The 25,364-nt window shown below is 38.5% G+C and overlaps 3 protein-coding genes and 1 long non-coding RNA gene across 6 annotated transcripts; 2 read left to right on the top strand and 2 right to left on the bottom strand.

The window, feature by feature from the left end:
- Window positions 1-2,451: 2,451 nt before the first annotated feature.
- Window positions 2,452-4,347, top strand: LOC111781069 (clathrin light chain 2-like). The gene is made up of 3 exons (XM_023661477.1): window positions 2,452-2,921; window positions 3,131-3,284; window positions 3,779-4,347. The coding sequence occupies exons 1-3, from the start codon at window positions 2,572-2,574 to the stop codon at window positions 4,139-4,141; spliced, it is 867 nt and encodes a 288-aa protein (XP_023517245.1). The 5' UTR covers window positions 2,452-2,571; the 3' UTR covers window positions 4,142-4,347.
- A 1,108-nt stretch (window positions 4,348-5,455) lies between these two features.
- LOC111781227 (TRIO and F-actin-binding protein-like) lies at window positions 5,456-9,495 on the bottom strand. 2 transcript variants are annotated; one of them, XM_023661706.1, is made up of 6 exons: window positions 9,329-9,495; window positions 8,910-9,127; window positions 8,672-8,792; window positions 7,144-7,258; window positions 6,077-7,000; window positions 5,456-5,962 (listed from the first exon to the last, which is right to left on the bottom strand). In XM_023661706.1, the coding sequence occupies exons 2-6, from the start codon at window positions 9,055-9,057 to the stop codon at window positions 5,726-5,728; spliced, it is 1,545 nt and encodes a 514-aa protein (XP_023517474.1). In that variant the 5' UTR covers window positions 9,058-9,127; window positions 9,329-9,495; the 3' UTR covers window positions 5,456-5,725. The 2 variants fall into 2 exon arrangements, with proteins under 2 accessions (XP_023517474.1, XP_023517475.1); XM_023661707.1 differs by having other exon boundaries at window positions 8,910-9,146.
- A 9,364-nt stretch (window positions 9,496-18,859) lies between these two features.
- Window positions 18,860-21,336, top strand: LOC111781066. Of its 2 annotated transcripts, XR_002812942.1 has the most exons (5): window positions 18,860-19,094; window positions 19,188-19,265; window positions 19,457-19,836; window positions 19,919-19,996; window positions 21,150-21,336. It is a non-coding gene; the product is annotated as an uncharacterized LOC111781066 (long non-coding RNA). The 2 variants fall into 2 exon arrangements; XR_002812943.1 differs by lacking the exons at window positions 19,457-19,836; window positions 19,919-19,996 and having other exon boundaries at window positions 18,863-19,094.
- A 683-nt stretch (window positions 21,337-22,019) lies between these two features.
- Window positions 22,020-23,498, bottom strand: LOC111780948 (chlorophyll a-b binding protein CP29.1, chloroplastic-like). Its single transcript, XM_023661315.1, has 2 exons — window positions 22,925-23,498; window positions 22,020-22,497 (listed from the first exon to the last, which is right to left on the bottom strand). Exons 1-2 carry the CDS (start codon window positions 23,420-23,422, stop codon window positions 22,132-22,134), a joined length of 864 nt encoding a protein of 287 aa, XP_023517083.1. The 5' UTR covers window positions 23,423-23,498; the 3' UTR covers window positions 22,020-22,131.
- Between the last annotated feature and the right edge of the window lie 1,866 nt (window positions 23,499-25,364).

Below are 25,364 nucleotides of genomic sequence, written 5' to 3' on the forward strand. Positions count from 1 at the left end.
TTTCCTCGATTCAGCTTTCCATGAATGCTGAAAATGCAAATAAGTTCATAAAAATTCAAGATCTAATAAATCAAATAATTAAAAATTACTTTTAAAATGACGAGTTTTTGACTCCCAAATCTCCAATTGATTAATTAATTCTTTATAACCCATTTTATTTATCTTTGATAAATAAGAAAGTAATCGTTCTAGATCTTCGATCGTAAGAGATAATTTAATTCTAGTATTATCTCTTGGTTGATCCGAATTTTGTACAAGCATATGTTAATTACTTGAATTTATGGGTTCTTGCTTCAACAAAAGCTTGGATCGTTCGGCTAAAGATTAGGGTTGCCTTATTATTTACCTAATTTAGTTCTCGAGGGTGAGCCTAGGTAAAAATTGGAATTTCAATTAAATTCTTCCACTAAAACTAAACCTAAGTGAAATGAATTTTGTTGTGCCTATTTAGGATTTAAACCAACGATAAAGGTTAAAATGACGAAAATGTCCCTATTAGACATTCTGTTATGTTTATGGCTCAAATGAACTCCAAACAACGTGAAATTTTACATAATATCTAATTATGAGACTTGGATAATTTAGTCGTGAATATCTAATTTTACGTAATATCTAATTATGAGACTTGGGTATAAAATTTATATGCATGTTTTGAAATAGGGCAATCAAGAACAATATAGAGCGTCGTGTGCTTAGGTTGTGCACTTTTTATGACGGACCTTCTAGAACCAGAACTATCAACGTAAGACTTGTGTATTAGCTCTCACGTTATAGCCAAGGACTGCCACCACATCCACCCTTCCTTCTTTAGAGTCAGTATCAAACCTTCTCTCTCTACCTCTTGCTCTTTTCTTAGAATAGAATCGTCGCTCTAATTCTATAACCTCTATCTCGCGTCTCTATAGTCCACACTCCATGGTTGTTTCTCAACACGTGGCTGTTGATGGTTCTCCTTTATCTGATTCTATTCTCTATCGATCTTTTGTTGGTGCTTTTTTATGTACTTAACAAAAGTGCATCACAATCTATTTAAACCACGAAGTCACAATTTTTTTTTTGAAAAAAAAAATCAAATAAATAATAAAAGATCAGAAGAATTTGAATCCTTTTGACTTAAAAAAAAAAAAAAAATCTAGTTTGTTTATAATTTTCATTATTTAAATAAGAATTTTTTTATATTATAAAAAATTATTATTATATATTATTATATAAATAATAAATAATTGAATAATGTAATGTAAATTTATTTAAATTTATTTTAAAAACTTATTGGAATTTACTAATGTTTTGAACCATTGAATTCGAGAAAATGGCAAAACCATGATCTTAACGGATAAGGATCATATTGTTCCAAATATTCCAACTACACCTATTATACGATTAAAGGCCAAGATGATAAACAAGCATTCATTCTTCATCTACAAAATTGGATAGACTCGGTTCAACCATTGTTTCATGTGTTACGAGCTGATTCGATTAAGAAAAAACCATTTAGAGCTTTAGAATTGAATATTTGCACGTTAGTAATGAATTAAGTTGTTATAAATTGCACTGGATTGATAAGTTGCACGATTAGTGTTCTTACTTTAAACTGCATAGAATTGCAAACAAACTTAGCACTCGACTAAATGAAAGGTAAGAACACTCTAAGGAAAGTAAGATTTAAATTAACTTATTGATCAAAATCTAAGACTGAAACATTGAGATTCGAATCACTCCACAAGCAAAATTGGTCACATAAAGTTTTAATGATTCTAAACATGCAATCTAAAGAAACTTACCCACCTATAGCTTAAATATATATATATATATATATATATATATATATATATTTCAAGTTTCAACCCACAAAGTTAAAACCCTTACCTTTCTTGAAACTTTTCGGGGTTGCAACTTTCATATTTTATGATTAAAAAAAATTAAAGAAACGCCGTAACTTTATGTTTGATTTTGGTAAAAGTCTTCTATATGAGAATATATTTTATTCGTTTGTGTTTGATTTTTCCGCGTTCTTTTGGAAGAAAAAAAAAATAAAAAAATAAAAAAAATTGTCCATCCTTATCAAGAAAAAATAAAGAAAATGATAAATTAGGATATTGGCCAAATTATATAAAGCAAGTCCTTTTAGTATTCATAATTAAGTGTTCGTAAAAATAAAAATAAATAAAATAATTAAATTATAAATTTGGTTTTTACAAATTTTTAATTAAAAAAATTGAATTTTAATGCTTTTAAAAGTGAAAATTTGTTATGATTTGATCAAATTATTTATATAAATATATATATTTTTTTATATTATAGTTTTATTTAGTCCTAAAAACTAAATTATAAATTTATTAAAGTTAATAGACATCAAATTTGAAATTTAAGAATAAATAATAATAATAATAAATATATATTTTTTAAAGGACTGGCTGGTCGCTGTAGCGGGAGATTAACGCCGTTAAGTCATTTTTTTTTTCTTCGCTTCTTGTAATAACGACTGGAAACGGTCGACAAGTTGCAGAGAGAAAGATTCGCGCGGTTGACTGTTGCCGGCCGCCGGAGGGAGAAACAGAAAACACCAACGCCATGTCAACCATTGCCGGAACTCCTCCGTTCGACGACGAGGCTATCGGATTCGAATCTGGCCTCTCTTCTCATCGATTTGAATCCTCTACTAGCTTCGAAGCCGAGTCCGCTGCTGCCGATTCTAGCGGCGACTCGCCACTGATCTTCGGGAACCAGTCGTATAACCAGGGAGACGACGTTCCGCCGACTCCGCCTACGAATTTCTCGGCTGATGGAGGACTCTCGAGTTTGTCGCCTGAGCAGAACAGCGAGGGCTTCGATGGAGGTTTTGGCGAATCGGACCGCCCGATCCTCTCCTCTCCGACCGTGATGGAACCGGAGGAAGGATTTCCTTTAAGAGAATGGCGCAGGTGAGAAATAGTTTGAAATTCTTCGCGATTTGAGGATTTTCGTAAGTTTTTTAGGTCAATCTGTGAATTAGAGAGCCATCGGCATCGTCGAGTTGCATGTTCTTGAGATTAAATCCCCTGCGAACTGAACTGCAATTTTGCAAGTAATTCTGTTCTTATTGTTACTCGGTTTTTCTCTTTTTTTGGTAAATTTAAGCTGTGAATGGCAGATTGAACGCGATTCGATTGGAAGAAAAGGAGAAGATGGAGAAGGAGCTTTTGCAAGACATAATTGATGAGGCTGATGAGTACAAAATTGACTTCTACAGAAGGCAAAAGATTGCTCTAGATAATAGAAAAGCTTCAAATCGGGATAAGGAGAAGGTGAATTTCCTATAATCCTACAACTTAGTTAAATTTCTCCGCATTCTTATAATGAAAACTGTTCTTGTTCTTCTTTAACATAGAATCAAACAAAAACTAGTATCATTTTGTGGGATGTTGAATCCATTTGGCTTCTGAATCTATGAAGGATTTTGTGGAATGTTGTTTGTAGGAATTTGAGCACAAAACTTGCTATCACAACATCATATTAGAATCACTAATTAGGTGTATATTCACATCATTGTGTGAGATTTTACTGTGTGAAATACATTTACATGCCCAACAGGGGTTGAGGAACAATATTCTCGACCACGAGTTCAACGGTTCGAATCCTAAAGTCACTCGTTGTTGAACAAGATTTTGTTGTTGTAACAGCTCAACTATGATTACTTTTCTGTGTGTGTTTAGTGCATATTAGAATGAAAAACATTTACAAAATCTCCATTCATCCATGTTTCTTAAATCTTAACTCAGATTTGAACATCATATGGCAGCAATATGTAGCGAACCGAGATCGGTTCCACGCCGAAGCTGAGAAGAACTATTGGAAGGCAATTGCAGAACTAATCCCCAATGAGGTTGCAGCCATAGAACAAAGGGGTAAGAAAGACAAGGAGAAGAAGCCTCCTGGTATTGTAGTTATTCAGGGTCCCAAGCCCGGAAAACCGACCGATCTCTCGAGAATGCGCCAAATACATTTGAAGCTCAAACATAACACCCCAGTTCACATGAAGCCTAAAGCAGACCCTGAAAGGGACTCTTCCGCTGCAGGCGCAACGTCGACTGCTAATTCGGTTTCTGCAGCTTCAACAAAGACTGCTGCTGTTGCAACTTCTGAAGGTACAACTGCTGCTTGAAATTAGATATCATACTCCCTGTTATGTATGTTCAAGAACAAGTAGCTACCTCTCATGGATCTTGATGTCTAGTAACAGTCAGTCATATATAGTCAATAAAGCACTTCAGAAATGTAGCGATCTTTGTAGGTAGAGACACAAAAGGCTTCGAAAATCATAATCCGGGCACGAATATTGTGGATTATTGTATACTGCTTAGTTTTTCTCTTGTTCAGTGAATATATATATATATATATATATATATATATATATATATATATATATAGTGTTTATATGCTATACAACCAATGGAGCCTAGATAATTTTTGGTGTGTACTACAAAATTTGTTTATTTATTTATTTATTTTTAATTATAAATCATATTTGTTTCCTAGTTTGAACGAAACCAAAAATTTGAAAAAAAGGTTAATAATTTTTTGAGCTTTCAGTAGATTTTTTAAAATCCAAATTGTTCGATTTTCGAGTCTTTCGATTTGATTATTATCGTTTCAGAAATTGCATTATTATTAGACAATTTTTATTGTTTAATTTGTGCAAATTTTTGAATGTATTATATTAAGACGAACAAATTAGAGTTTAAGTAAGATGAAGAAACGAGATGGTTTTTCAAGTAAAAGAATAAAAAAACCGAGGTAGATTTTACTATATATTTAATTATAGCGAAGAAAGTTCGGTGAATTTAAATAAAATATTCATTTGTTTCATATTTAAAATATGAAACATGTGAACTTTCCGCTATAATTTTTTTTTTTTTGTTATTTCTTAAAATGTGAACTTTCCGCTATGATTTAAAATGTGAGCTTTCCGCTAGTTTTTTTTGGTATTAACCCATACGAGATTTGTGAATAAGTGATTGTCCGATAATGAGCTGTCCGTCTTGTCTTTGTATTTTTATTAAGAATATATATATTTTGTAAGAAAGATGAGATCCAAAATAAAGAAAATAAAGAAATGGTGAGAAAAACAAACTTTTTTTTTTTGTGGGTAAAAACAATAAAAAAAAAATCAACAAGTTATCCAATTAAAAAATATTGCTTCTTATTTTTTAAATTGGACTAGATTTTGGTTTTAAAAAATGGAAAAATAGCCACAAAAAAGAAAAATACAAAATTTATCTTTGTTGAGCAATATATATATATATATAAATATAGCATTTTTGTTCAAAACTCTATAATAAATTAAGAATGTTTCTTGAGAAATGAGAACCTAAAAATAGAGAATGTTCATAGAATCTATTTTCAAATAAAAACAAAATTATTAACAGAAAGTTAATTGGTTGGGTAACTGAAGCCATAATTGATAACATGGAGATTCCTACACAACACAGCAACAAATTTCATATGAAGGAGCTCTTCAAATTCCAAATCTTAAAATACAATTTCTTTTTCTTCACAACACTCTGATATATCATAGAATTATCGGACAATTACTATAAATTCTAACACTAATGATAGATTTTACATCGCTAATATGTATTTGCTTCCCTTACAATGGATCCATGAGTTATATAAACTGCTAAAAAAACTTGCAGCCGAGAACGAACCTGGTAATGTTGCCTACATAGCTCGCCAGGAGAGGGATTCCCTACGACGACAATGTCTCGGTGGCAATGTCGGTGTCTTCAGTTTCACTGCCGTCCAGACGAATGGAACTACCCCATGCGCTCGGAGCAGAACTGCCATTGCTGCTTGTAGCAAGGGGAGAGTCTGAAACTCCAATCGTTCCGACTTTTGCAGACCTCGAACTGCCACTGTCGATGGAGGAGGCCTGAGTTTTTGTAACCACTGGACGTACTTTACCAGAAATGCTAAGTGTTATATCCTGTAAAAGAAGAAAAGTCCACATTAGGTGCTGCCATGTTATGTTGAGCAAAAATCATGTTTATCTATGGTAGTAATTAACCATCATAAAAAATGGAAGAGAGGAGAGGCATACCATGTGCCTCAAAGCCATATCTAGTGATTTGTTAGAAAGTGTCCTTCCGAAGCCAGTGGCGTCAATAGACGACGACTTGCTGGAAGGATCACCACTGCTCGAGCGGTAGCTGCCTTGCTTCGGAGGGGCGAGCTTCCTCATGTTTACTACCCTTTCAACCATCTTTGTTCCCATGACCACCGGGCTAACCTCATTTTCATCAGAGGAACGTATTCTCGGCTTGAATGGAAATACTTTACCACTGTTGTATGCACTACTTCTGTTTGAGGCAAGTTGCTTCGAAGGAGAGCTTGGTTTCTGCCGAGTTTTCCCATTTGACATAGCCCTAAGGGATGATGATTTAGCACTACTGGCTGCAACTGGCCTTCCCCTTGTGGCTGAAGCTGGCCTTTCTGATAATGGACGTGCAGCTTCATCAAGTGGAAAATTTAGCACCTCAGAGGGTTTTGAAGGTCTGGTCATAATCGATGGAAAGGTGCCTCTCGAAGGTCTTGGATTACTAGAGCTTCTAGCATTAAACTTCGAGGTCGAAGATGATCGTTCATTAGGACGTGAAGTGATAGACGAACATGTTGGATTTGATGGACAACGATTAGGCGTTGCTGACCTTGATATTTTCTTCGTAGTCGACACGGATCTTTCAGATGGTGTTGATGACCGAGCAGTGGTTTTCGCCGTCGTCGAAGATCTCACTGGAGGGACTGAAGCTTTAACATTGACTCGTGAAGTTGGCGTGGCTGATCTTGTAGGCTTTGTACTTTTAGTTAAAGTCGGCCGTGAAGTTGGTGTCGCAGATCTGGAAGCAGTAGCTGCAGAAGCCTTTGATGAGGCCTTTCTATTGCTAGCACATGAAGAATTCAGTTGTCCAGATTGCAAATTCGCTATGTTACTCACCGAGTTAGACTCTTCCTGGATGTTCACAAGCTGCAACCCCAAAAGGTGTAAGGCTAATCAAATACAGATTGGGAACATTGAGTTTGAATAATTGCAAATTCAACAGTTTTGATTGGAAAGTATACAATTTGCAGTTATTCAAACGGTTTTTCAAACTTGTTGAGAGCTCTTACCCTCGGTTTCAGAGCAGTGGAACGAGAATTCAGCATATCATTCTTACTTGTAGGATTTTTCTGTGATTCCGACTCCATTGATGAAAACAGTGGGGTACCAGGTGGTGTAAGGAGCCTGAGAAACAAAAGAGAGTACAATGAATAGTGAATTTGATAACAAAGCAACACTTTTTAAAAGTATGAACTCAAATAATGGATCAGCATCCAAATTTATAATAATTATGCCCATATCAACAATAATAACCAAATATTTACCACATCTACAACAACATCATTACATGGCTCTATTCATGTTCTAAGACATTCAAAAATTGCTACTCTAGTGTTTCAGGGCAGGGGATGATCCTTGGTCCTTGAATGATGATATCAATGTGGATATTGATAGACGAACACGACTCTCCACAATGGTATGATATTGTCCACTTTGAGCATAAGCTCTCATGGCTTTGCTTTGGGCTTCCCCAAAAGGCCTCATACCAATGGAGTTAGCATTCCTCACTTATAAACCCATGATCATTTCCTAAATTAGTCGATGTGGGACTTCCATCATCCAACAGATATAACAGAGAAAGTTAAGGCAGGCCTCGAACAAAGCACGCCTCCTTTGAAGTCTTAGTCATTTTTTACTGCCTTCGTACCATTGTTCGATATTTGAGGACTGAGGATTGAGGATTTACCAATCTATTGGCACGCTAAGTTTAGGGCATGGCTCTGATACCATGTTAGACGAACACGACTCTCCACAATGGTATGATATTGTCCACTTTGAGCATAAGCTCTCGTGGCTTTGCTTTGGGCTTCCCCAAAATGTCTCATACCAATGGAGATAGTATTTCTTTGTTTACAAACCCATGATCATTCCCTAAATTATCATCATCCAACACTAATAATCTAAAAATAAAACTCCCAAAACAAGGGATTCAATGAAAACAGCGAAGAAATTCAAATATCACTTTCTTGATTTGAAAACGTTCAAGGTTTTTTTAAAAAAACAAAGCGGTTGATGAAATCGATTTTGTGGAAACCTTTGAATAAAGTTAAAGGGAAGGGGGAAGTACACAGTATAACAGAGCTCTGTTTTATTCTACGATAAAGGAAGAAAGGGGAATGAATGATAACGTTGAGGAACAAAATGACTTTCACGAGTCGTCTTTGTCTTTTCAAATATATCATTTCGCTTTAACGGGTAAAATAAAAGGGAATCTCGCTGACAAAGACGACGTATTGGAACCCCATGTAGATGAAGAAAACAAGAACCAGGCGCGTTGTTTAGGTTCGAGTAGGACCAGAAAACTCAGTGAGGTACTGTTTACATCCTAGTGCTACATGAATTCTTGAAATTATTTGAAAAAGCATCCGTTGATGAACAACATTCGACCCCACTGTACCAGTCAATGCTACTCTTAAATTGGATATTTCATGGTTCGTATTCAAAATTCATGTACAGAAAATTGAAAAGAAAAGCCGATTCATCACTGAGATATGAGTTGCTACAAGTATGAAATCAGAGAAAATGTGATTTACTTACCATTCGTACTCAGATTTTTCATTTTCTGAATCCATAAAATCCTCCGCTCTGATCTTCCGCGGTGGAACGGGTGATACAACATTCTTGGAGACGGGTGAACAAACACCATTATTGTTAGGTTCTGCAATTTACGAATCAGAAAAGGCCAAAAAAAGAATGAGTCAAAATCTTCTAACAAAGCTGATCGATAATAAACTTAGAAATTTCTAAATAAGTGTGGGAAGAAAAAATGACGGACCGGCACTGGAAAACGAAACGGTTTCTGAATTAGGATCAAGATCCTCCGAATAGCTCCGATGTAGCAGAGTCTGACTATCCATCTCCTTCTCAATCGTTCGCATATCGAGCAACATTGCAAGCTCTCCCTCCGTCCCGTTCGTGAACATTCCAGAAATTCTAACTAAAAGAAACAAAGCACGATTCCGCCGTTCCTTTCTCTCAATCTCAGGTCCGAATCTGAGTATTGATCATAAATCTTCCATTAAGAAGAACAAAACAAAACCGCAGGTACAAAAAACTCAGTCCTCAGTCCTCTCCTCAACATTGACGAGACCAACAGATCCAACGAAAAATCAACAAACCGAATACAAGAAGCTTAAGCACAAGCATATACTAATTACTTAACATGAATCATAAGAATCAAATAATAACGATTACCATTTATAGCGCCGGTGATGCTCCGGTGGGGCTTGAATCAGAAGATTGCGTCGGCGTGGAGCAGTGAAGATCGAGAAAACGGGAATGGAGAGATGAAGTGAATCTTGTTTGCTTTGGATTCGCTCTGTTTGTCAAAGTATTTGCAGTATTTCACTATCTCAGCACTCCGCGGCTTCGCCCCATGTGGCCGTTCAGATTTTTTAAAAATAATTATTCAAATAAATAATCTGATTTCGAATTATTTTGGTTGCGCCTACGTGGAACCCTAATAATAATATTAATAATATCATAAATGATCTCATAGTTTGAAACAAGGAATAATAATTAATAATAATTAATAATAATTAATAATAATAATAATAATAATAATAATAATAATAATAATAATAATAATAAGATAATATCTCCTAAGCTTCTCAAATTTTTCCAATTTTTAATTTTTAAAAAATTGCCCATTTTTATTTATTTATGTAAATTTACAACTTAATCATAATTAAATTAGTTAATGAAGATTAATGAATTTGTTGGAACAAAAAAAATTGGAGTTGAAGTAGAAATATTGAAATTTTTAAAAAGTAAATTATTGAAAAGGAATTCAAAGGGGGAGGAGAAGATGGTCAGATTTAAACGTGGGCTGTTGGATTCCTCGAGATGAAGCAAACTTGGTGATCCGACGGTGGATATTTGGTCTGACAATGTTTTAAATTTAATGGGCCTCGAAGTTGGTGTGGTTTTCAAATTGGGTTCCTTCCTGCGGTGGACCCCACTCCTGAATTATGGAAGTTTTTAGTTGGAATGATTTTAATATTTTAATATTCCTCACATAATCATACTCTAATTACCATGTTTTATATTACAAATTAGAATCAAGATGTAGTTCCATTAAGTGCTAATTCAACCCTTGAACAATGAGACCCATCCTCTCAGTAGTCCGAGAGGGACTTGGTGTATGGTTGGATTATAAATAAATTATTCATTTAGTAGTATTTAAGGTGTAAGATATAAGTATAGGGGTAAAACAAACGTTTGTTCCAATAGTAATTATGAACAACTTGTGAAGAATCGACTTACTTGTAGTGATTAAATCAATGGACACAAATGTATATTAGATATTCAAATATATAAAAGAAATATTATTTCTAACATAAATGTCAAAAACATTTAAACAACTTCATCTCTCGAAAACACCGTCATGCTCTTAGGTGTTTCATACAAAATACTAAATTTAAAAAAAAAAAAAAAAATACAAAATAATTTAAAACGATGAAATACAAAACAACCTATTCTAACCTAAGACTAGAAATTTAAATATGCATCTACCCTATGCATGTGTCATGGTCTCTACTCGCGATGCCACTGTCATCCATGCAACTCGCGATGCCACTGTCATCCATACATGGCACCTTGCCTTTACCTGAAAAATGATGTGGCACACGGCCTGAGTATTTTGAAGAATATTCAGCAAGTGACCTCACTATATGGGTCATTCTAAATGCAATCACATGCAAATATGCTCTAGGGACCTATGTCTATCTCTTTCTCATAGTAGGGGTGGCCTCCTGGACTACTATGGATGTGTAGTACTTTCCTACACACAACCCACATGTGCGAGTGTGAATCTGCAGACGGTTCGCACACCCCCTAGACCCTCTGGTCGAGCTAGCTGTTCGTAGCGATGTCCAGAGGTCAGTAGACCCCTGGTGTCATGCTCACCATGATCACCGTCATCATCAAACTATGCGCGTCCACACTCATCGTCATAAAGGGGAAGTATCCCGATACTTATGTACACACAACATACATGAGGTCCCTCTAATACTCATCTTAACATCTCTTCTAACACAACCCTAGTCTCGTCTATCTGTTACGTTTAGTAACACATGCTCGTTAAATATTTATATTAATATCGTTATTTATGCTCTTAGGGTTGTATCCTACATCGATCTATCGATATGATGCAATATGACATTTATCATCACACAACATGCTTCGTATGGAAAATTTCATCATATTAAGGTAAACGTCATGCAAAAACATCATACTCATCATAGTGCCATTAAATGCATCAAGCATGTCAAGTACGTCATACATCGTAATATGACTCACGTATATCATCATGCATCATAGCTCATATATCATCATACATCATAACTCATACATCGTAATATAACTCACGTAAGACATCATACGATACAACTCATACATCATAAATCATAAATATCGCATACGTCATCGTACGTCATCACAATCAATCTTACATCATAGCCCATACAATTACTAGCCTATTCTATATAAGACCACTTACTTGGTTGGCCTTAGCCAGAATTCTCCCTACTTATTAACATTAGCTCCCGTTTCTCGAGAGCTACTCCAAATGTTGTCGGGGTTCGTTTTCTATCACACCGTTTGTCACATTTCGTTAGTATTTCACAATTTAATAATAATTCAACTAATAAATGTGAAATACGGCCCTAAAACGACCTCAATTACTTTAATCGGGGTCAAAATCAACTCCAGGAGGGTAGAAACGTAAGGATCGGGGTCCAATTTGCTAAATCGAGCCGCCTAAGCCATTTTTGAGTCGAGGGACTGCTCAAAGCCAAGTCGAGCTAAGCCACGAAGCTGAGAGCTTTTGTTTGCAGCAGGCCAACACGTGTCACTCAGGGGGAAGGACACGACGACGTTGCTTTTCGGGTCGAGGTGAGGGTTATGGAGCGTGTTTCCACGTGGGTCACGGAAATTTCCATTGGTGTTATGATGGTTGCAATTCTATCTTATTTTATAACTTATGTTAGATTAGGGCAATGTTTTGTTTTCTAGTTTTTGATATATTATGTATTCTCATTCTTATATGTTTTTGAATTTGATTTAAGGGTTTTATTTTTAACATGCAAGTCCATGAGATCATTTACGAACTATTTAAAATGAAAGTTTTCGCATAAAAAGATCACGTCATGCATATAATTATTATAGTAGAAAAATATTGTCGGATATATGTATGATGAAAAATTGAGATTTAAAGTTCCCAACCTTTAACTATAGATTAGATGTATGACTCAAAAGACTTGAAACACGGTTCACAACCTTAAAATAGAGTTCACAACACCAATTAATTTAGTTGATGACCTGAATGACTCGAAATAGGGTTCACAACTCAACACAACTTTGGTTGTGTTAGCGCTCCCAATTGCTCAAATAGAGTTCACCACCAATTTTCTTAGGGTTAAATTGTGTTTGTGTGGCAGAGGTTATGTAACGCTAAAAAAAAAAGAAAGTCGGTCAAAGTCAAAGAAACAAAACGGACATTTTACCCCTCAGCCCATTATAGGGGTCTTGAGGTTTCTGTGAGAAAGAGAGTTGAGAGAAAACTTGAGATGGAAAAGTAAATCGCCGGAGTCCTGGTCGGAGAATCACCAAGAAATTCATCCTCTACCGAGACTTAAACTCTGGAGTTTCTTCTTGGAGAGAAGAAAGACTCGTGTTGTTGAGGTTCATTCTTTCGCCAAGATCCAAGAGAAATCTGCAAGGTAAGATCTCGAACGTTACTCTTCATATCTGAGATTTTCATTTGGGAATAGAGTTTTAAAGTTTATTATCTTCATCTAGAGAAGACCTGTCACTAATTTTGTGAGGAAATCGAACGAAATGTTGAGATCTGAGAATCTTTCCAAGAATGGTAAGAATGTTATCGGACCTCTTTCTGACGCTCATAACTCGTCGTATGATTAAGTAAAAATCAAGAAAAAAAATATTGGCACGTAGGTTGTAGTATGATCTAAAACTTTGTTGAAGAAGTCATTATGGTTTGGATTAAGGATCGAGAGATAGAAAAATGAGAAGAACGTCGAAAAACTAATCGGAAACCTCGTTTTTCTACTAGGAGGAGAGAGAAGGCGACGACGCGCCACGTGTCAACCGGCAAGAGCCTGCGTGCACCAACAACCACCGGACATGCGTCGAACACCGCCTGGGGAGACGCGGCTTCGACCTTCCAGCGACACGCGTCCGCGACCAGGAAACCCGACCCGCGTTTCTCTGCTGACCCGATACCCGCGCGATGAAACGAACCGTGGCGACCCGTGGTCCACTCGAACCATTGCATCCGAACCGAACCAACAACTCACGGCTGCAGAAAATAGTGAGCGCGTGACACGCGCGTGGAACCTGCGAGTGACTTTGTCCCAGCGCGTGGCTGGCGCGTGGAAACACATGTAAGCCCGTTTTCGTCCCGTTCGACTCCTGCTTTCCCTATTTTCCTCCCGAATCCAATCCTAACTCTATTTTATATGAAATAGGATCTACTTGAGGAAAAATCAGTACTTTTCGATACGCTAATTGTGTGAAAACACTGCGTAAGGGCACACATCATCCAAGTAAGTCACCACACGGAACTTTAAGAAGAAATACTTGTAGAGGTCGCTTGGTTATGCATGCATGCTAGTTTAATTATCTTAGGTAGTAGCCTTCCGTGATTGAATGTAGGTATTTGATCCTTGAGAGCAAGGATGTATTATGTGAAATATTATGAGAATTATCAGAGTATTTCTCTTATGTTTTAAGCTTCCGCTTATATATATATATGATTAATTCATGCTGAAAGGTGGATGGAAACTTGTGAACTATGCGCTCCGGGAGCTTGATGGATGTTATCTCCTCGTTGAGCATGTATGTTTATTTTGCATGAATTTTGTATGATGATGCTGAATGATAGTTGTGTGCACTGTCAGTTAATTTCAATGACCCACAGGTATGGTAAAATCTAAGGATTTGTTGTTAGAGTGACAAGTCACTAAGGTATAGACCTAACCTTTCCCCTGGTAGTATAACGGACCACCACGGCATACGAACCCTCTCTAGAGTGCCCTTAGGCTACATGTGTGTGATTGGTGTCATAGCTTCGTGGGAGACCACGGAGTTCCTGATCAGAATTCGACTGCTCTTAGCCGTTTTAGCATGGAAAACGTGTGCCCACGTCTTATAGACCATTTAGCTGGATGGGTTAAGGGGGGTAGCTCTCCCCGACTAGGCGGACTGTCATGGGCCTAGGGGGTTGCAGCTCACTTCCTAGGTAAGACACCATATAGTCTCAGAATCATGCCGAGGTAGCTACTCTAGGGCACCAATCATTACACAGGTCGGCATAAGGGAACTCTTAAGGATATTTTTTAAATGAAAGGACAAAGAACCAAGAAGTCGCAAGGGGCAAGCCCCAAGGAGCTAAAACGGTGTCCTAAAACTAAAGTAGAGTCTGTGGGAGTTTGTTAAGATCAAGTTGGGATAAGAGCCTACAAGTAGGTGACTTACTGAGTATAATTTTATAATCATTCTTGTTATACCTTTCTTTTTCAGGTACGTGAAGCGTCAGGTCAAGAGAGGGCGCATTGAACAATGTGGGTTGTCACAGAGGAAGCGTGTCCCGGGGCGTCAGTCCGGTCTTACTGATTAGTACATTTTGTCCTTCATGTTTTCTTTCCTTGTCTAAAACAGCTCACCTATGTCCTCCTTGTATTGAGAGGCTTTTCTTACGAAATAAATTATTCATTTTTAAATAATGTTTCCCTTTGAATTTCTTGCATACACACTACACGTCATAGTCATTGTTAGTCACGACTTGAGGTTAATTTTTTTTTTTTTTTTTTGGTCCTCACAAATTTGGTATCAGAGTACCAGGACATAGGTCCTGTAGACACTTAGGTAAGAGAGTCGTATCCTCTGTGACGCGCCCATCAATCACGTGCCGCTCGCGACCAAACAGTCTCACGAATTTGAAGCGAAATTAAGAGCTAAGTTGTTAAGTTGAGAATTTATCATGGCTGTTTTCTTATGTTATATTGCGCATTTCATAGAGGTTGAGCCTTATGAATTATAACTGCAATTTTTCTTTTGTGGTAGCTAAATGGCACCAAAGAGATGTAGAACCCATCTCGGGCTTGGACTTAGAAGGGGAAGAAGAAGAGTCGCTCAGGACATTGATGTTCCATCACCTGAAGCAGAACAATCCGTACCTGAACCTCAAGAGGAGGTTGATGAAATGCCCCAATGGTTCGAGAGTCCTATACCACGGGCACCAAGGTCAGGAATGAGTCAGAAGAGAGCAATGAATCAAGACTTACCCGACGCAGACTTGATGGTGTTAATATAACACATGCGGAAGCAAATTGGATCTTAGGCACTTTTAGAACATTACTTATAGTATATAACTAGCATGTTCATAAGTATTAAAACTTAATTAGTTTAGATACTTACCTTTTGTAGTTCAAACTCCTTTTTTCTCACGAACCGGTTTCGAACCACCACTAGTGTCTTCTCCACTATCCTCTTGTCTTAGAACGGGATTGTGGAATCCGGTGAGTGGCTAAACTTGGGAGGAATTTTGTATATATGAAGAGAGTGTTTGTGAGAGGTTTTTCTCCAGGTTTTCCACCAAGAAGAAGAAGACCTTCCATGTACCATGATCACTCTATTTAAGGAGTCATGTTTATGCAAATTTGAGATCACCAAATTTTGACACTTAAAATTCCACTCAAATGTTTGGGATTATGTGGCAAGCATGCATGTTTGAGTTAACCAAATTTTGACACTCAAAATTCCACTCAAACTTGTGGGGTTTATTTGGCAAACATGCAAGTTTGGTTAAACCAAATTTTGACACCTCAAAATTCCACTAACATGATTTTTCCATTAGATGAAAGTCAACATTTTGACTTTCTTCATTTTAATTAGATGAAAGTCAACATTTTGACTTTCTTCATTTTAATTCAACAATTAATTTGAATAATGAATTTCAAATTAAAGTAACATTAAATAATTAATTAAACTATTTAATTAATATTTAATATTAATTCAAATGCCAATCCCAGTCAATTCCGACACATAATTGATTAAGATATTTAAATCTTATTTAAATATCTCAGATTCTCTCTTTTCGTTTATTTCGTAAATAAAATAAAATTGCGGTTAAATATATCGTATATATGTAACGCATATTCCCTAATTTGAATTCGAACACTTCGAACTCACTCGTCACACTGTTCTATGGTTTAGTCCGATATGAGCTAGCAGAGGGACCTAATGGACCTATAGATCATGGGCTCCAACGATTCAAGATTAACCGATTAAACTCATTAACCTGGTTAACCAACATTCGTTAACTACTAGGACACTCCACTATAGCCTAGTAGTTGCACTCCCCTCACTATAGATATATTTCTGTCCATCTGATATAACCATGATTAGTAAGTCGATCCTTCACAGGTTGTTCGTAACTAGAGCTGGGTCAATTTACCGTTTTACCCCTGAAGTTACTTCTTGTTCCTTATGTCTCACTGATCCTCTAATAAACAATTGGTTTGTGGTCCAACCAGTAAACCGAATCCCTCTCAGGCCAATGAGAGGGTGGGGCCCCTTGTTCAAGACCTGGAGTCAGTGCTTAAGGGAACTACCTTTCTTCTATCCCTAAAAGTGGGTAGGAGTGAATTCCGTCTTGCACCCCACGTCCCCAGCCATTCACCCAGTCTTACCCCTGAAATGGGAGGCCTGTTGAGTCGGCGAACTAGAGCCACTCTCACCCATGCAAATCTAAGGATAATTCCGAATAAACAGGAGTTCATGGTTAGCTCAGGATTAAAACCGAGTTACCTAGGTTATCGAATGAAAAGAAAATCAGTCTCAACAGTAAACGACTTTATAAAGTGAGAGTGGTTTTCTTCATGGTCCGATCTTATGCAATACTCATTGCATAGGACGCCCCCACTCACATGTCTCCACATGCACAATTTAGTGATCACATTGTTTATATCATATACAAAAGTGGGCCGCATCCATAGTGTCCCCAGAATAAGGTACTCAGCCTTATCCTTATACTATAGATCATTTTGACTATATACTTGAACTTGATCCACTCTTATGTCTCTACATATAGTTCAAGTAATCATACTATAGCCAGAGTGTTCTTAGTTTATTGGATTTAGATTAATGATCGTAAAGTTCACTTTATTCAATAACAATCTTTACTGAATAAATAACAATAATAACTTTATCGAAAATAGAATATGTTTTTGTTTACAAACTATGAGTTTTAGAACATAAAACCCAACAAGACTCTACTGCTCCTTCTCCTTAGGCGGTCCCATCGGTGCCCACCAATAATGTAGAGGTTCCACCTAGTTAGCAAACAACTAACCTCACTACAGGTGTACTACAGGCATTCATGTTAACCTCTAGGGAAAATCAGGCTTAGATGACTCATATGATGCAGACACTAGTCACTAACTAGGATACAATGCAACATGCAATACAACAGGCAACAATGCAACAGGCAGCAATGCAACAGACAACATTGCAAGGGACTAGAGACTCTGGGACTATGACTGTGGAGTCTCATTAACTGAAAGACTTCCAGAGGCAAAACCCGTCTTCCTTTGATGGTGGCAAAATAGATCTCGTTGCAGCAGAAAACTGGCTTGAGGCTATTCATTGCAAAACTTATATGTTGAAGGGAGAGGCTCATTTCTGGTGGAAAGGTGCTAAAAAAATGATTGCACCGCTTGTAGAGTCTATTTCTTGGTGTCAGTTCAAAGAGGGCACTTTGCAATGCTTGTATGTTGAAGGGAGAGGCTCATTTCTGGTGGAAGGGTGCTAAAAAAATGATTGCACCGCTTGTAGAGTATATTTCTTGGTGTCAGTTCAAAGAGGCCTACCTCCGCAAATACTATCCAGTCACTGCTAGAATGAAGCTGCAGGCAGCGTTCCATGAACTTAAGCAGGGTGACCTATCTGTGGAGGATTATGATCTGGAATTCAATATATTGCCAAGATTCTCTCATATATATGTCAGTACTGAAGAGCTTAAGGTTGAACGTTTTATCGTCGGTCGAAGGGAGAACATTAGAGGTTATGTGGCATCTCAGGCATCCACAGATTATACAACAGCGCTCAAAATGGCGACCCTCATTAATGTGCCTCGTACTGATAAATTACAGTCAGGGTCAGCCCAAAAATCCTATATTGCAGTTCAGGGGAAACAGATAAACCGAAACTATCCCAGGACTGACAGACCACCCCGTGGTGGCACTACCAATCGCGGAAGAGCCCCAGCATAGAATAAGACTAATTGCTCTCAGTGCCAGCGCCCTCACAAGGGGGAGTGTTGTGCTGGAACTAATGCATGTTTCAATTGTGGCCAAACAGGGCACTTTGCAACGAACTGTCCTCAGATGAATAGTTACTCTCAGACTCCCTGTAATACCCGAGCCTCAATTGAAAGTTTAAAATCTAAGTTTACCTTGAAAGTCGATCTCTCTCAATTTTATTGAAGGTCTTAGAGACCAAAATCCGAGATGAGGCCGAAGAGAAAAATGATGAGGAATAAAAGAACATAAAGAACCATATAAAAGAAAAATGATAGAAAATTAAAAAAAAAAATGATAGAAAATTGGAAGGATGGTCAAGGTTAATCCCTGGAGGGTAATTTGGTCATTATACCCTCCTTTTTAGTAACATACGAATAAAAGAGAAAAAGAAAAATAAAGGGGAAAAGGAAGAGAAGGAAAAATGGCGGAAAGAAAAAGAATATAAATGGTGAGAGAAAGAAAATTCTAGAGAGAGAAGGAAAGTTCTAGAGAGAGAGGGAGGTCACCGCCGCTCCGGCCACGAGGGGTCCGGTTCCGGCCGAGCCTTCTTCATGAAATCTTCACAGAACTTAGAGGAGAACATTCTTAACTTTTAGATCATCCGAAACCATCAAGAAACGAGGAAAAATCTAAAGGTAAAGTTCTTGAATCTAGATTCTCGAAATTACTTCAGATCTGTGAGATATAGTAAGAGATAGAGCCTGAAATTTGAGTATGTTAATCTACAGAGGATTACGCTCAAAACCTGTGAAGGAAGTTGTAATCGATTCAGATCGGAAATGGGAGTTTCGGCGTTCGTCAAAGAGGTAGGCATTGATGTTTCTTGCCATTTTCGGGTAAGGTAATTATCCCGGGGATTAGAAATAAATTACAAGAAAAATACCTGCCTAAAGATGAATATACGCTCTACAAATCTCGTGAAGGAACCATGTTGATCCGAGTTAGGTAGAACGAAATGTGAAAATGGAAAAAAGTAATCGAACGCTGGAAATCGCAGGAGAAAGGAGGAGGAGGATGCGCTTCGCCGGAGAAGAAGGGCCACGTGTCAAGCGTCCATTGGAGACGAAAAATCAAAGAAATACTTCGCGTCGGGCGGGATTCGAAGGCCGGCGGCCCGCTACTCGAGTTCGCGACCCGATGACTCGCGCGCAACCCGGACCACCGACCCGGCTTCTCGTTGCCACGCGTCAGCGTAAAAGAACTCGAATTTCCAGCGCGCCCTTCCGGTTTCGAACCGACGACCTCGACCTCGGCTGACCGTTCAGCTGGCGCCACGTGGCAACACCTCAGCGCGCGTCTCCCCTCCCTCATGCGCGTCCGTACGCGCGCGTGGCCGTGCGCGTGTAGCACCTTCCCAGGCGCGTGTGAGCGCGTGAGGTGCTGTTTTCAGCCTGTTCGATTTCTGTTTGCCCGATTTCCCTCCCGATTCCAACTCTAACCCTATTTTTATATGGAATAGGGTTTAAATGAGAAAATTCAGTATTTGTGGACACTCTATTGGTGAAGAAATGCTTAACGAAGAACACGCGTCAATCGTGTAAGTCACCACACGGAACTTTAGGAAGAAATACTTGTAGGAGTCGCTTGGTTATGCATGCATGCTAGNCTCAGTATTTGTGGACACTCTATTGGTGTAGAAATGCTTAACGAAGAACACGCGTCAATCAGGTAAGTCACCACACGGAACTTTAGGAAGAAATACTTGTAGGAGTCGCTTGGTTATGCATGCATGCTAGTTTGATTACCTTCGGTGGTAGCCTTCCATGATTGAATGTATGTAATTTGGTTGTTAAGAGTATGGGTGTATTATGTGAAGTATTTTGAGAATTATCTGAGTNGATGTATTGTGTGAAATATTACGAGAATTATCTGAGTGTTGCTTTTATGTTTTAAGCTTCCGCTTTATATGTAAATGTTTAATTCATGCTGAAAGGAGAATAGGAACTTGTGAACTCTGCGCTCCGGGATTTGATGGATGTCATGGCCCCGTTGAGCATGTGTGTTGTTTTGCATGAATTTTTGCATGATGTTGCTGGATGATAGTTGTGTGCACACTCAGTTAATTTCCACGTCCCACAAGAATGATAAAGTCTAGGGATATGTGGTTAGAGTAACAAGACCTAAGGTATAGACCTAACCTTTCCCTAGTAGGCTAACAGACCACCACGGCATACGAACCATCTCTAGAGTACCCTTAGGCTGCATGTGTGTGATTGGTGTCATAGCTTCGTGGGGGACCAGGGGGTTCCTGATCAGAATCCGTCTGCTCCTAGCCGTTTTAGCATGGAAAACGTGAGCCCACGTCGTATAGACCATTTAGCTGGATGGGTTAAGGGGGGTAGCTCTCCCCGACCAGGGGGACTGTCATGGGCCTAGGGGGTTGCAGCTCACCCCCTAGGCAAGTTACCAGATAGTCTCAGAGCCATGCCGAGGTAGCTACTCGTAGGGCACCAGTCATTACACAAGTCAGCATAAGGGAGTTCTAAAAGAATCCTTTAAATGGAAGGACTGAGAACCAAAGAAACCCTAAAAGACAAGTTCTAAAGAGCTAAGACCTGAACTAGATGTCCTAGAGCCAAAGTAAAAGGTCGTGGAGGTTTGTCAAAATTTGGATGCGATAAGAGCCTACAAGTAGGTGGCTTACTGAGTACAATTTTTTTTACTCATTCCTTTTTGCCCTTCTTTTTCAGGTGCCGGTCGAGGTGGAGGAGCGTTCGAGAGCTGTGCGGTCACAGAGGGGGTCGTTCCGGAGCGTCAGTCCCCTGTCAGTCTTTCGAGTCTTTTGTGTTTCAGTTTACATTTGTAATTTCCTTTGTAATAATTTCAAAACAAATCTTCTCTCTCTTGTTTTAATCAAATGGAGTTTTTATCTTTTTACTTTGCTTTTCTTTGCTTTTCTTTTCTTCTATTTTCTTTTTGTTTATTTTCGATTTCGTCTTTTGGTTCACGGTCTGATTTTCGAAGCCTCGAAAATCGGGTCTTGATACTCCCGTCCGGGGATAGTTTTACATATAAGGGAGCCACTTCCAAAAGAACCCCAAGCGTCATAACTGCACTAAAGGCTAGAAAGATGATCCGCAGTAGTGCAAGTGCATTTTTAGCCGGTGTGACCCTAGACAGCAGAAATGACCAGACATTCTTGTCAGTACACTTGTTTGGGAATTCATTGATGTTTTCCCTGTTTGGGAATTCATTGATGTTTTCCTTTAGGATTTGCCAAGTTTGCCCCCAGTTAGGAAAGTTAACTTCGGGATCGACCTAGAACCAGGAACTGTGCCGATCTCCAAGGCACCCCACAGAATGCCTGAGGCGTTGGGTCAAGAGAGGGCGCGTTGAACGATGTGGGTTGTCACAGAGGAAGCGTGTCTCGGGGCGTCAATCCGGTCTTACTGATTAATACACTTTGTCCTTCATGTTTTCTTTCCTTATCTAAAAGAGTTTACCTATGTCCTCTTTGTATTGGGACGCTTTTCATACGAAATAAATGATTCATTTTTGAAATAATGTTTTCGTTTGAATTTCTTGCATACATATCATAGTCATTGTTAGTCACAACTTGGAGTTAATTTCTTTTTCGGGTCCCCACAGGTTATCAATATATAATTTGACATACTAATTTGGAATGAAAGTAAGTTACAAAGTCATGGCATTGTTTAGGAAGTAGAGAAGAGGTTAGGAAGAGGAGGAGAAGTTGTCAATGATGGTGGTGTGGAGGGGGTCGCTGAGATGGGTGGCCCAGTTATTGAGCGGTCCTTTCCCCGTCACAGCAGCTTGAACAGCGAACCCAAGGAAGGCAACCATGGCGAGGCGAGCGTGTTTGATCTCAGCCAGTTGAAGAACAGCTTTCTTCTCAGGATCCTCCGCCAACCCCAGCGGGTCGAAAAACTTCCCTCCAGGGTACAATCTCTTCTCCGGCTCTAGCTCCGCGTTCCTCTGAAACTCGATGTATCCGATCACCAGAACTTCGATCCAGATCAATGCCGTGAGCGAGAACGGAAGCGGCTGCCCGAGGTACGATGACCCTTCCACCAATTCTACCTGCAACCAAGTTTGTTGGGAGGGAGTCCCACGTCAGCAAGAATGAATCTTCATTCCTACCAAGCCGGCTGGGAAAACCCAAAACAAAGCTACGAGAGCTTATGCTCAAAGTGGACAATATTATATCATTCTCGAGAGTCACAAACTTATGCTCAAATATCATGATTCTTAACATGGAATAGAATTTTCAAATGTTGAACAAATGAGGTAGTTTGTTCCAGGACTCCAAAGAAGAAATCGAGCCTCGATAAAGGGAAGGTTGTTCGAGGGCTCCATAGGTCTAAATTAGCTAAGTAAGAGGTTGATATAAGTAAGAAATAAATCTCTATTGGTATAGGCTTCCCTCGTAAGTCTAAAGAAAAGCTACCAAAACTTCTGCTCAAAGTGGACAATAAAACACTCTATCAAATGGAACCAACTGACTGACCTTTCCAGCATCTTGCCAAGTGACGCCAGTGAGCCATTCGACGGTGAGAGCGCCGAGGGTTGCTAGCATTGCCCATCTTCCATGGATCAGCTCGCACTCACGAAATCTCTGTAATCCAAAAACCTCCGTGTACGGTTGAAACGGCGTCGATTTCACTTCGGAATTCTCAAATCTCGTCCCTATTAGATCTCCAGCCACATTCTTCGCCAGATTCTGATCCAACGAGTCCAAATCGTATTGCAGATACTCTGCTGGTTTCCCCAATCCGAACGGATCGAATCCGTAGTCGCCGACCAAGCTTCCGTCGAGCCATTCCGGCGCCTTGGCTCCGGGGAACCATAGAGGTCGGTCGGGAATCTGCTTTGACGAAGGCGATTTCTTCGCCGGGCTTTTCTTTTTGCCGAATGAGAATCGGGCTTGGACTCGGCCGGAACTTGACCGCACGTCGGCGAGGCGTGTTCCGATGAAGGAGGAGGTGGCGGCGGAAGTGGCGGCCATTACGACGGCGAGTCGAGAACGGGGGATTGAGGAAGGAGAATGAGATGGAAGTAGGGATTGTGGTTCGGATTTTATGTGGTTTTGAAAAGGGTATTGTGATCGGCGATTGCCACATAATCTGTTCGTGAGGATTTTATGTCCGTTGGATTGTGAGACGAATCCATCTGACGGCTGTTGTGAGTTGAAGCCTTATCTATTCCTTATCCCGTGTACTGGGAACGGTGGGCTCCAATCGTCCACGTGTCACTCGATTTTGTTTCGAAAGTTTGTGGTTGTGGTTTCTCGTGGGGGGTGGGGTCCAAGTGTCCACGTGTCGCTCTTAGGTTAGTTCAGTCTTCCTAGGTTACCATCTAAGTTAATTTGTTCCACCTAAGCTAACTTGATCTTAAGATAATTAGCTAAAGCCAATTCAATTTCTTAGTTTTTGGTCCAATCTAGACATCCAACCTTCGATTTCTATTGGTCCTCAAGGTCTCGATTAAGGTTTCGATAAAGTTTGTAAATTAGAGTTTCGATTTTAAACCTGTACGTACATTGCTTTTGACTCTTTTTCTTTGAAATTTGAGTCAAAATACTCGAATATTACATTTCCCACAACAATGTTGAAAAGTATGGAACAACTCGATTTTTTCACGCGTGTGCTTCAAACGACCCAATTGAGGTTTCGATTTTAAGTACGTATGATACTTTTTGTGCTATATTTCTTCGAAAGTTAGGTCAAAATTATGGAATTTAACAATATTGAAAAATATAATTTGCAACTCAATTTTTTCACTGCCAAATAGGAAATATAGGGTTTCTAAATAAGGATTTCGATTTTATGCTCATATGTACATTGCATTTGTCTCTTTATACTTGAAATTTGAGTCGAAATAATCGAATATCAACATTCCCCACAAGTATGTCCTAAAATATTGACCGTGACTCAATTTTTTGACACGCATGTTTTGAACGACCCAATTAGGGTTTCAGTTTTAATCACGTACGTACACTTTTTGGGCTATATTTCTTCGAAATTTGGGTCAAAATAATGAAAATTGAAAATTCCAAGCAACAATGTCGAAAAATATCGATCATGACTCAATTTTTCACGCGCGTGCTTCAAATGACTAAACTAGGGTTTCTAAATTAGGGTTTCAATTTTACGCTTCGATTACATTGCTTTTGGCTCTTTTTCCTCAAAATTTGAGTCAAAATACTAGAATATTAACATTCTCCACAACAATGTCGAAAAATATCGACTGTGACTCGATTTTTTTTTTTTTTTTTTTTTTTTTTTTTTTTTTTTTTTTTTTTTTTTTNGAACGACCCAATAAGAATTTTAGTTTTAAGCACATATGTACACTTTTATATGCTATATTTCTTTGAAATATGTGTCGAAATAATGGAATTTGAACATTCCACGCAACAATTTCGAAAAATCGACCCCGACTCAGTTTTTTTATGTGTATGCTTCATATGACCAAACTAGGGTTTCGATTTTATGCCCATAACTACATTGCTTTTGGCACATTTTCCACAAAATTTGAGTCAAAATACTCGAATATTTACCTTCCCCACAACAATGTCCAAAAATATTGGCCGTGACAACATAGTGAAATTTTTTTTTCTCGGCATTGTGGTGGATAAGGCCCAGCTCGATGGTCGGGTGTCGAATTTGCGACAACGAAGCGTTTTCGCTTGCGTTCTAGGGCCCACTTAAGTAACCAAATATTTAATTCTAAATAAACAAGTATTATATACAATCCCTCTGAGGGCAATTCATATCTTTGGGGAAGCCCAATTCCACAATTGGGCCTTCTTTTTTATATTTTCCATTTTAGATTATAATTTTTTTTTATAGATAAATACAGATAACCATTAAATAAATGTGTTTGCAGGGAATTCATTATTTATTGATAAATGAATTATAAGAAATTAAATTATTGGTGAAATATTATTA

The sequence above is a fragment of the Cucurbita pepo genome, chromosome LG19, assembly GCF_002806865.2.
Source record: "Cucurbita pepo subsp. pepo cultivar mu-cu-16 chromosome LG19, ASM280686v2, whole genome shotgun sequence".
NCBI lineage: Eukaryota > Viridiplantae > Streptophyta > Magnoliopsida > Cucurbitales > Cucurbitaceae > Cucurbita > Cucurbita pepo.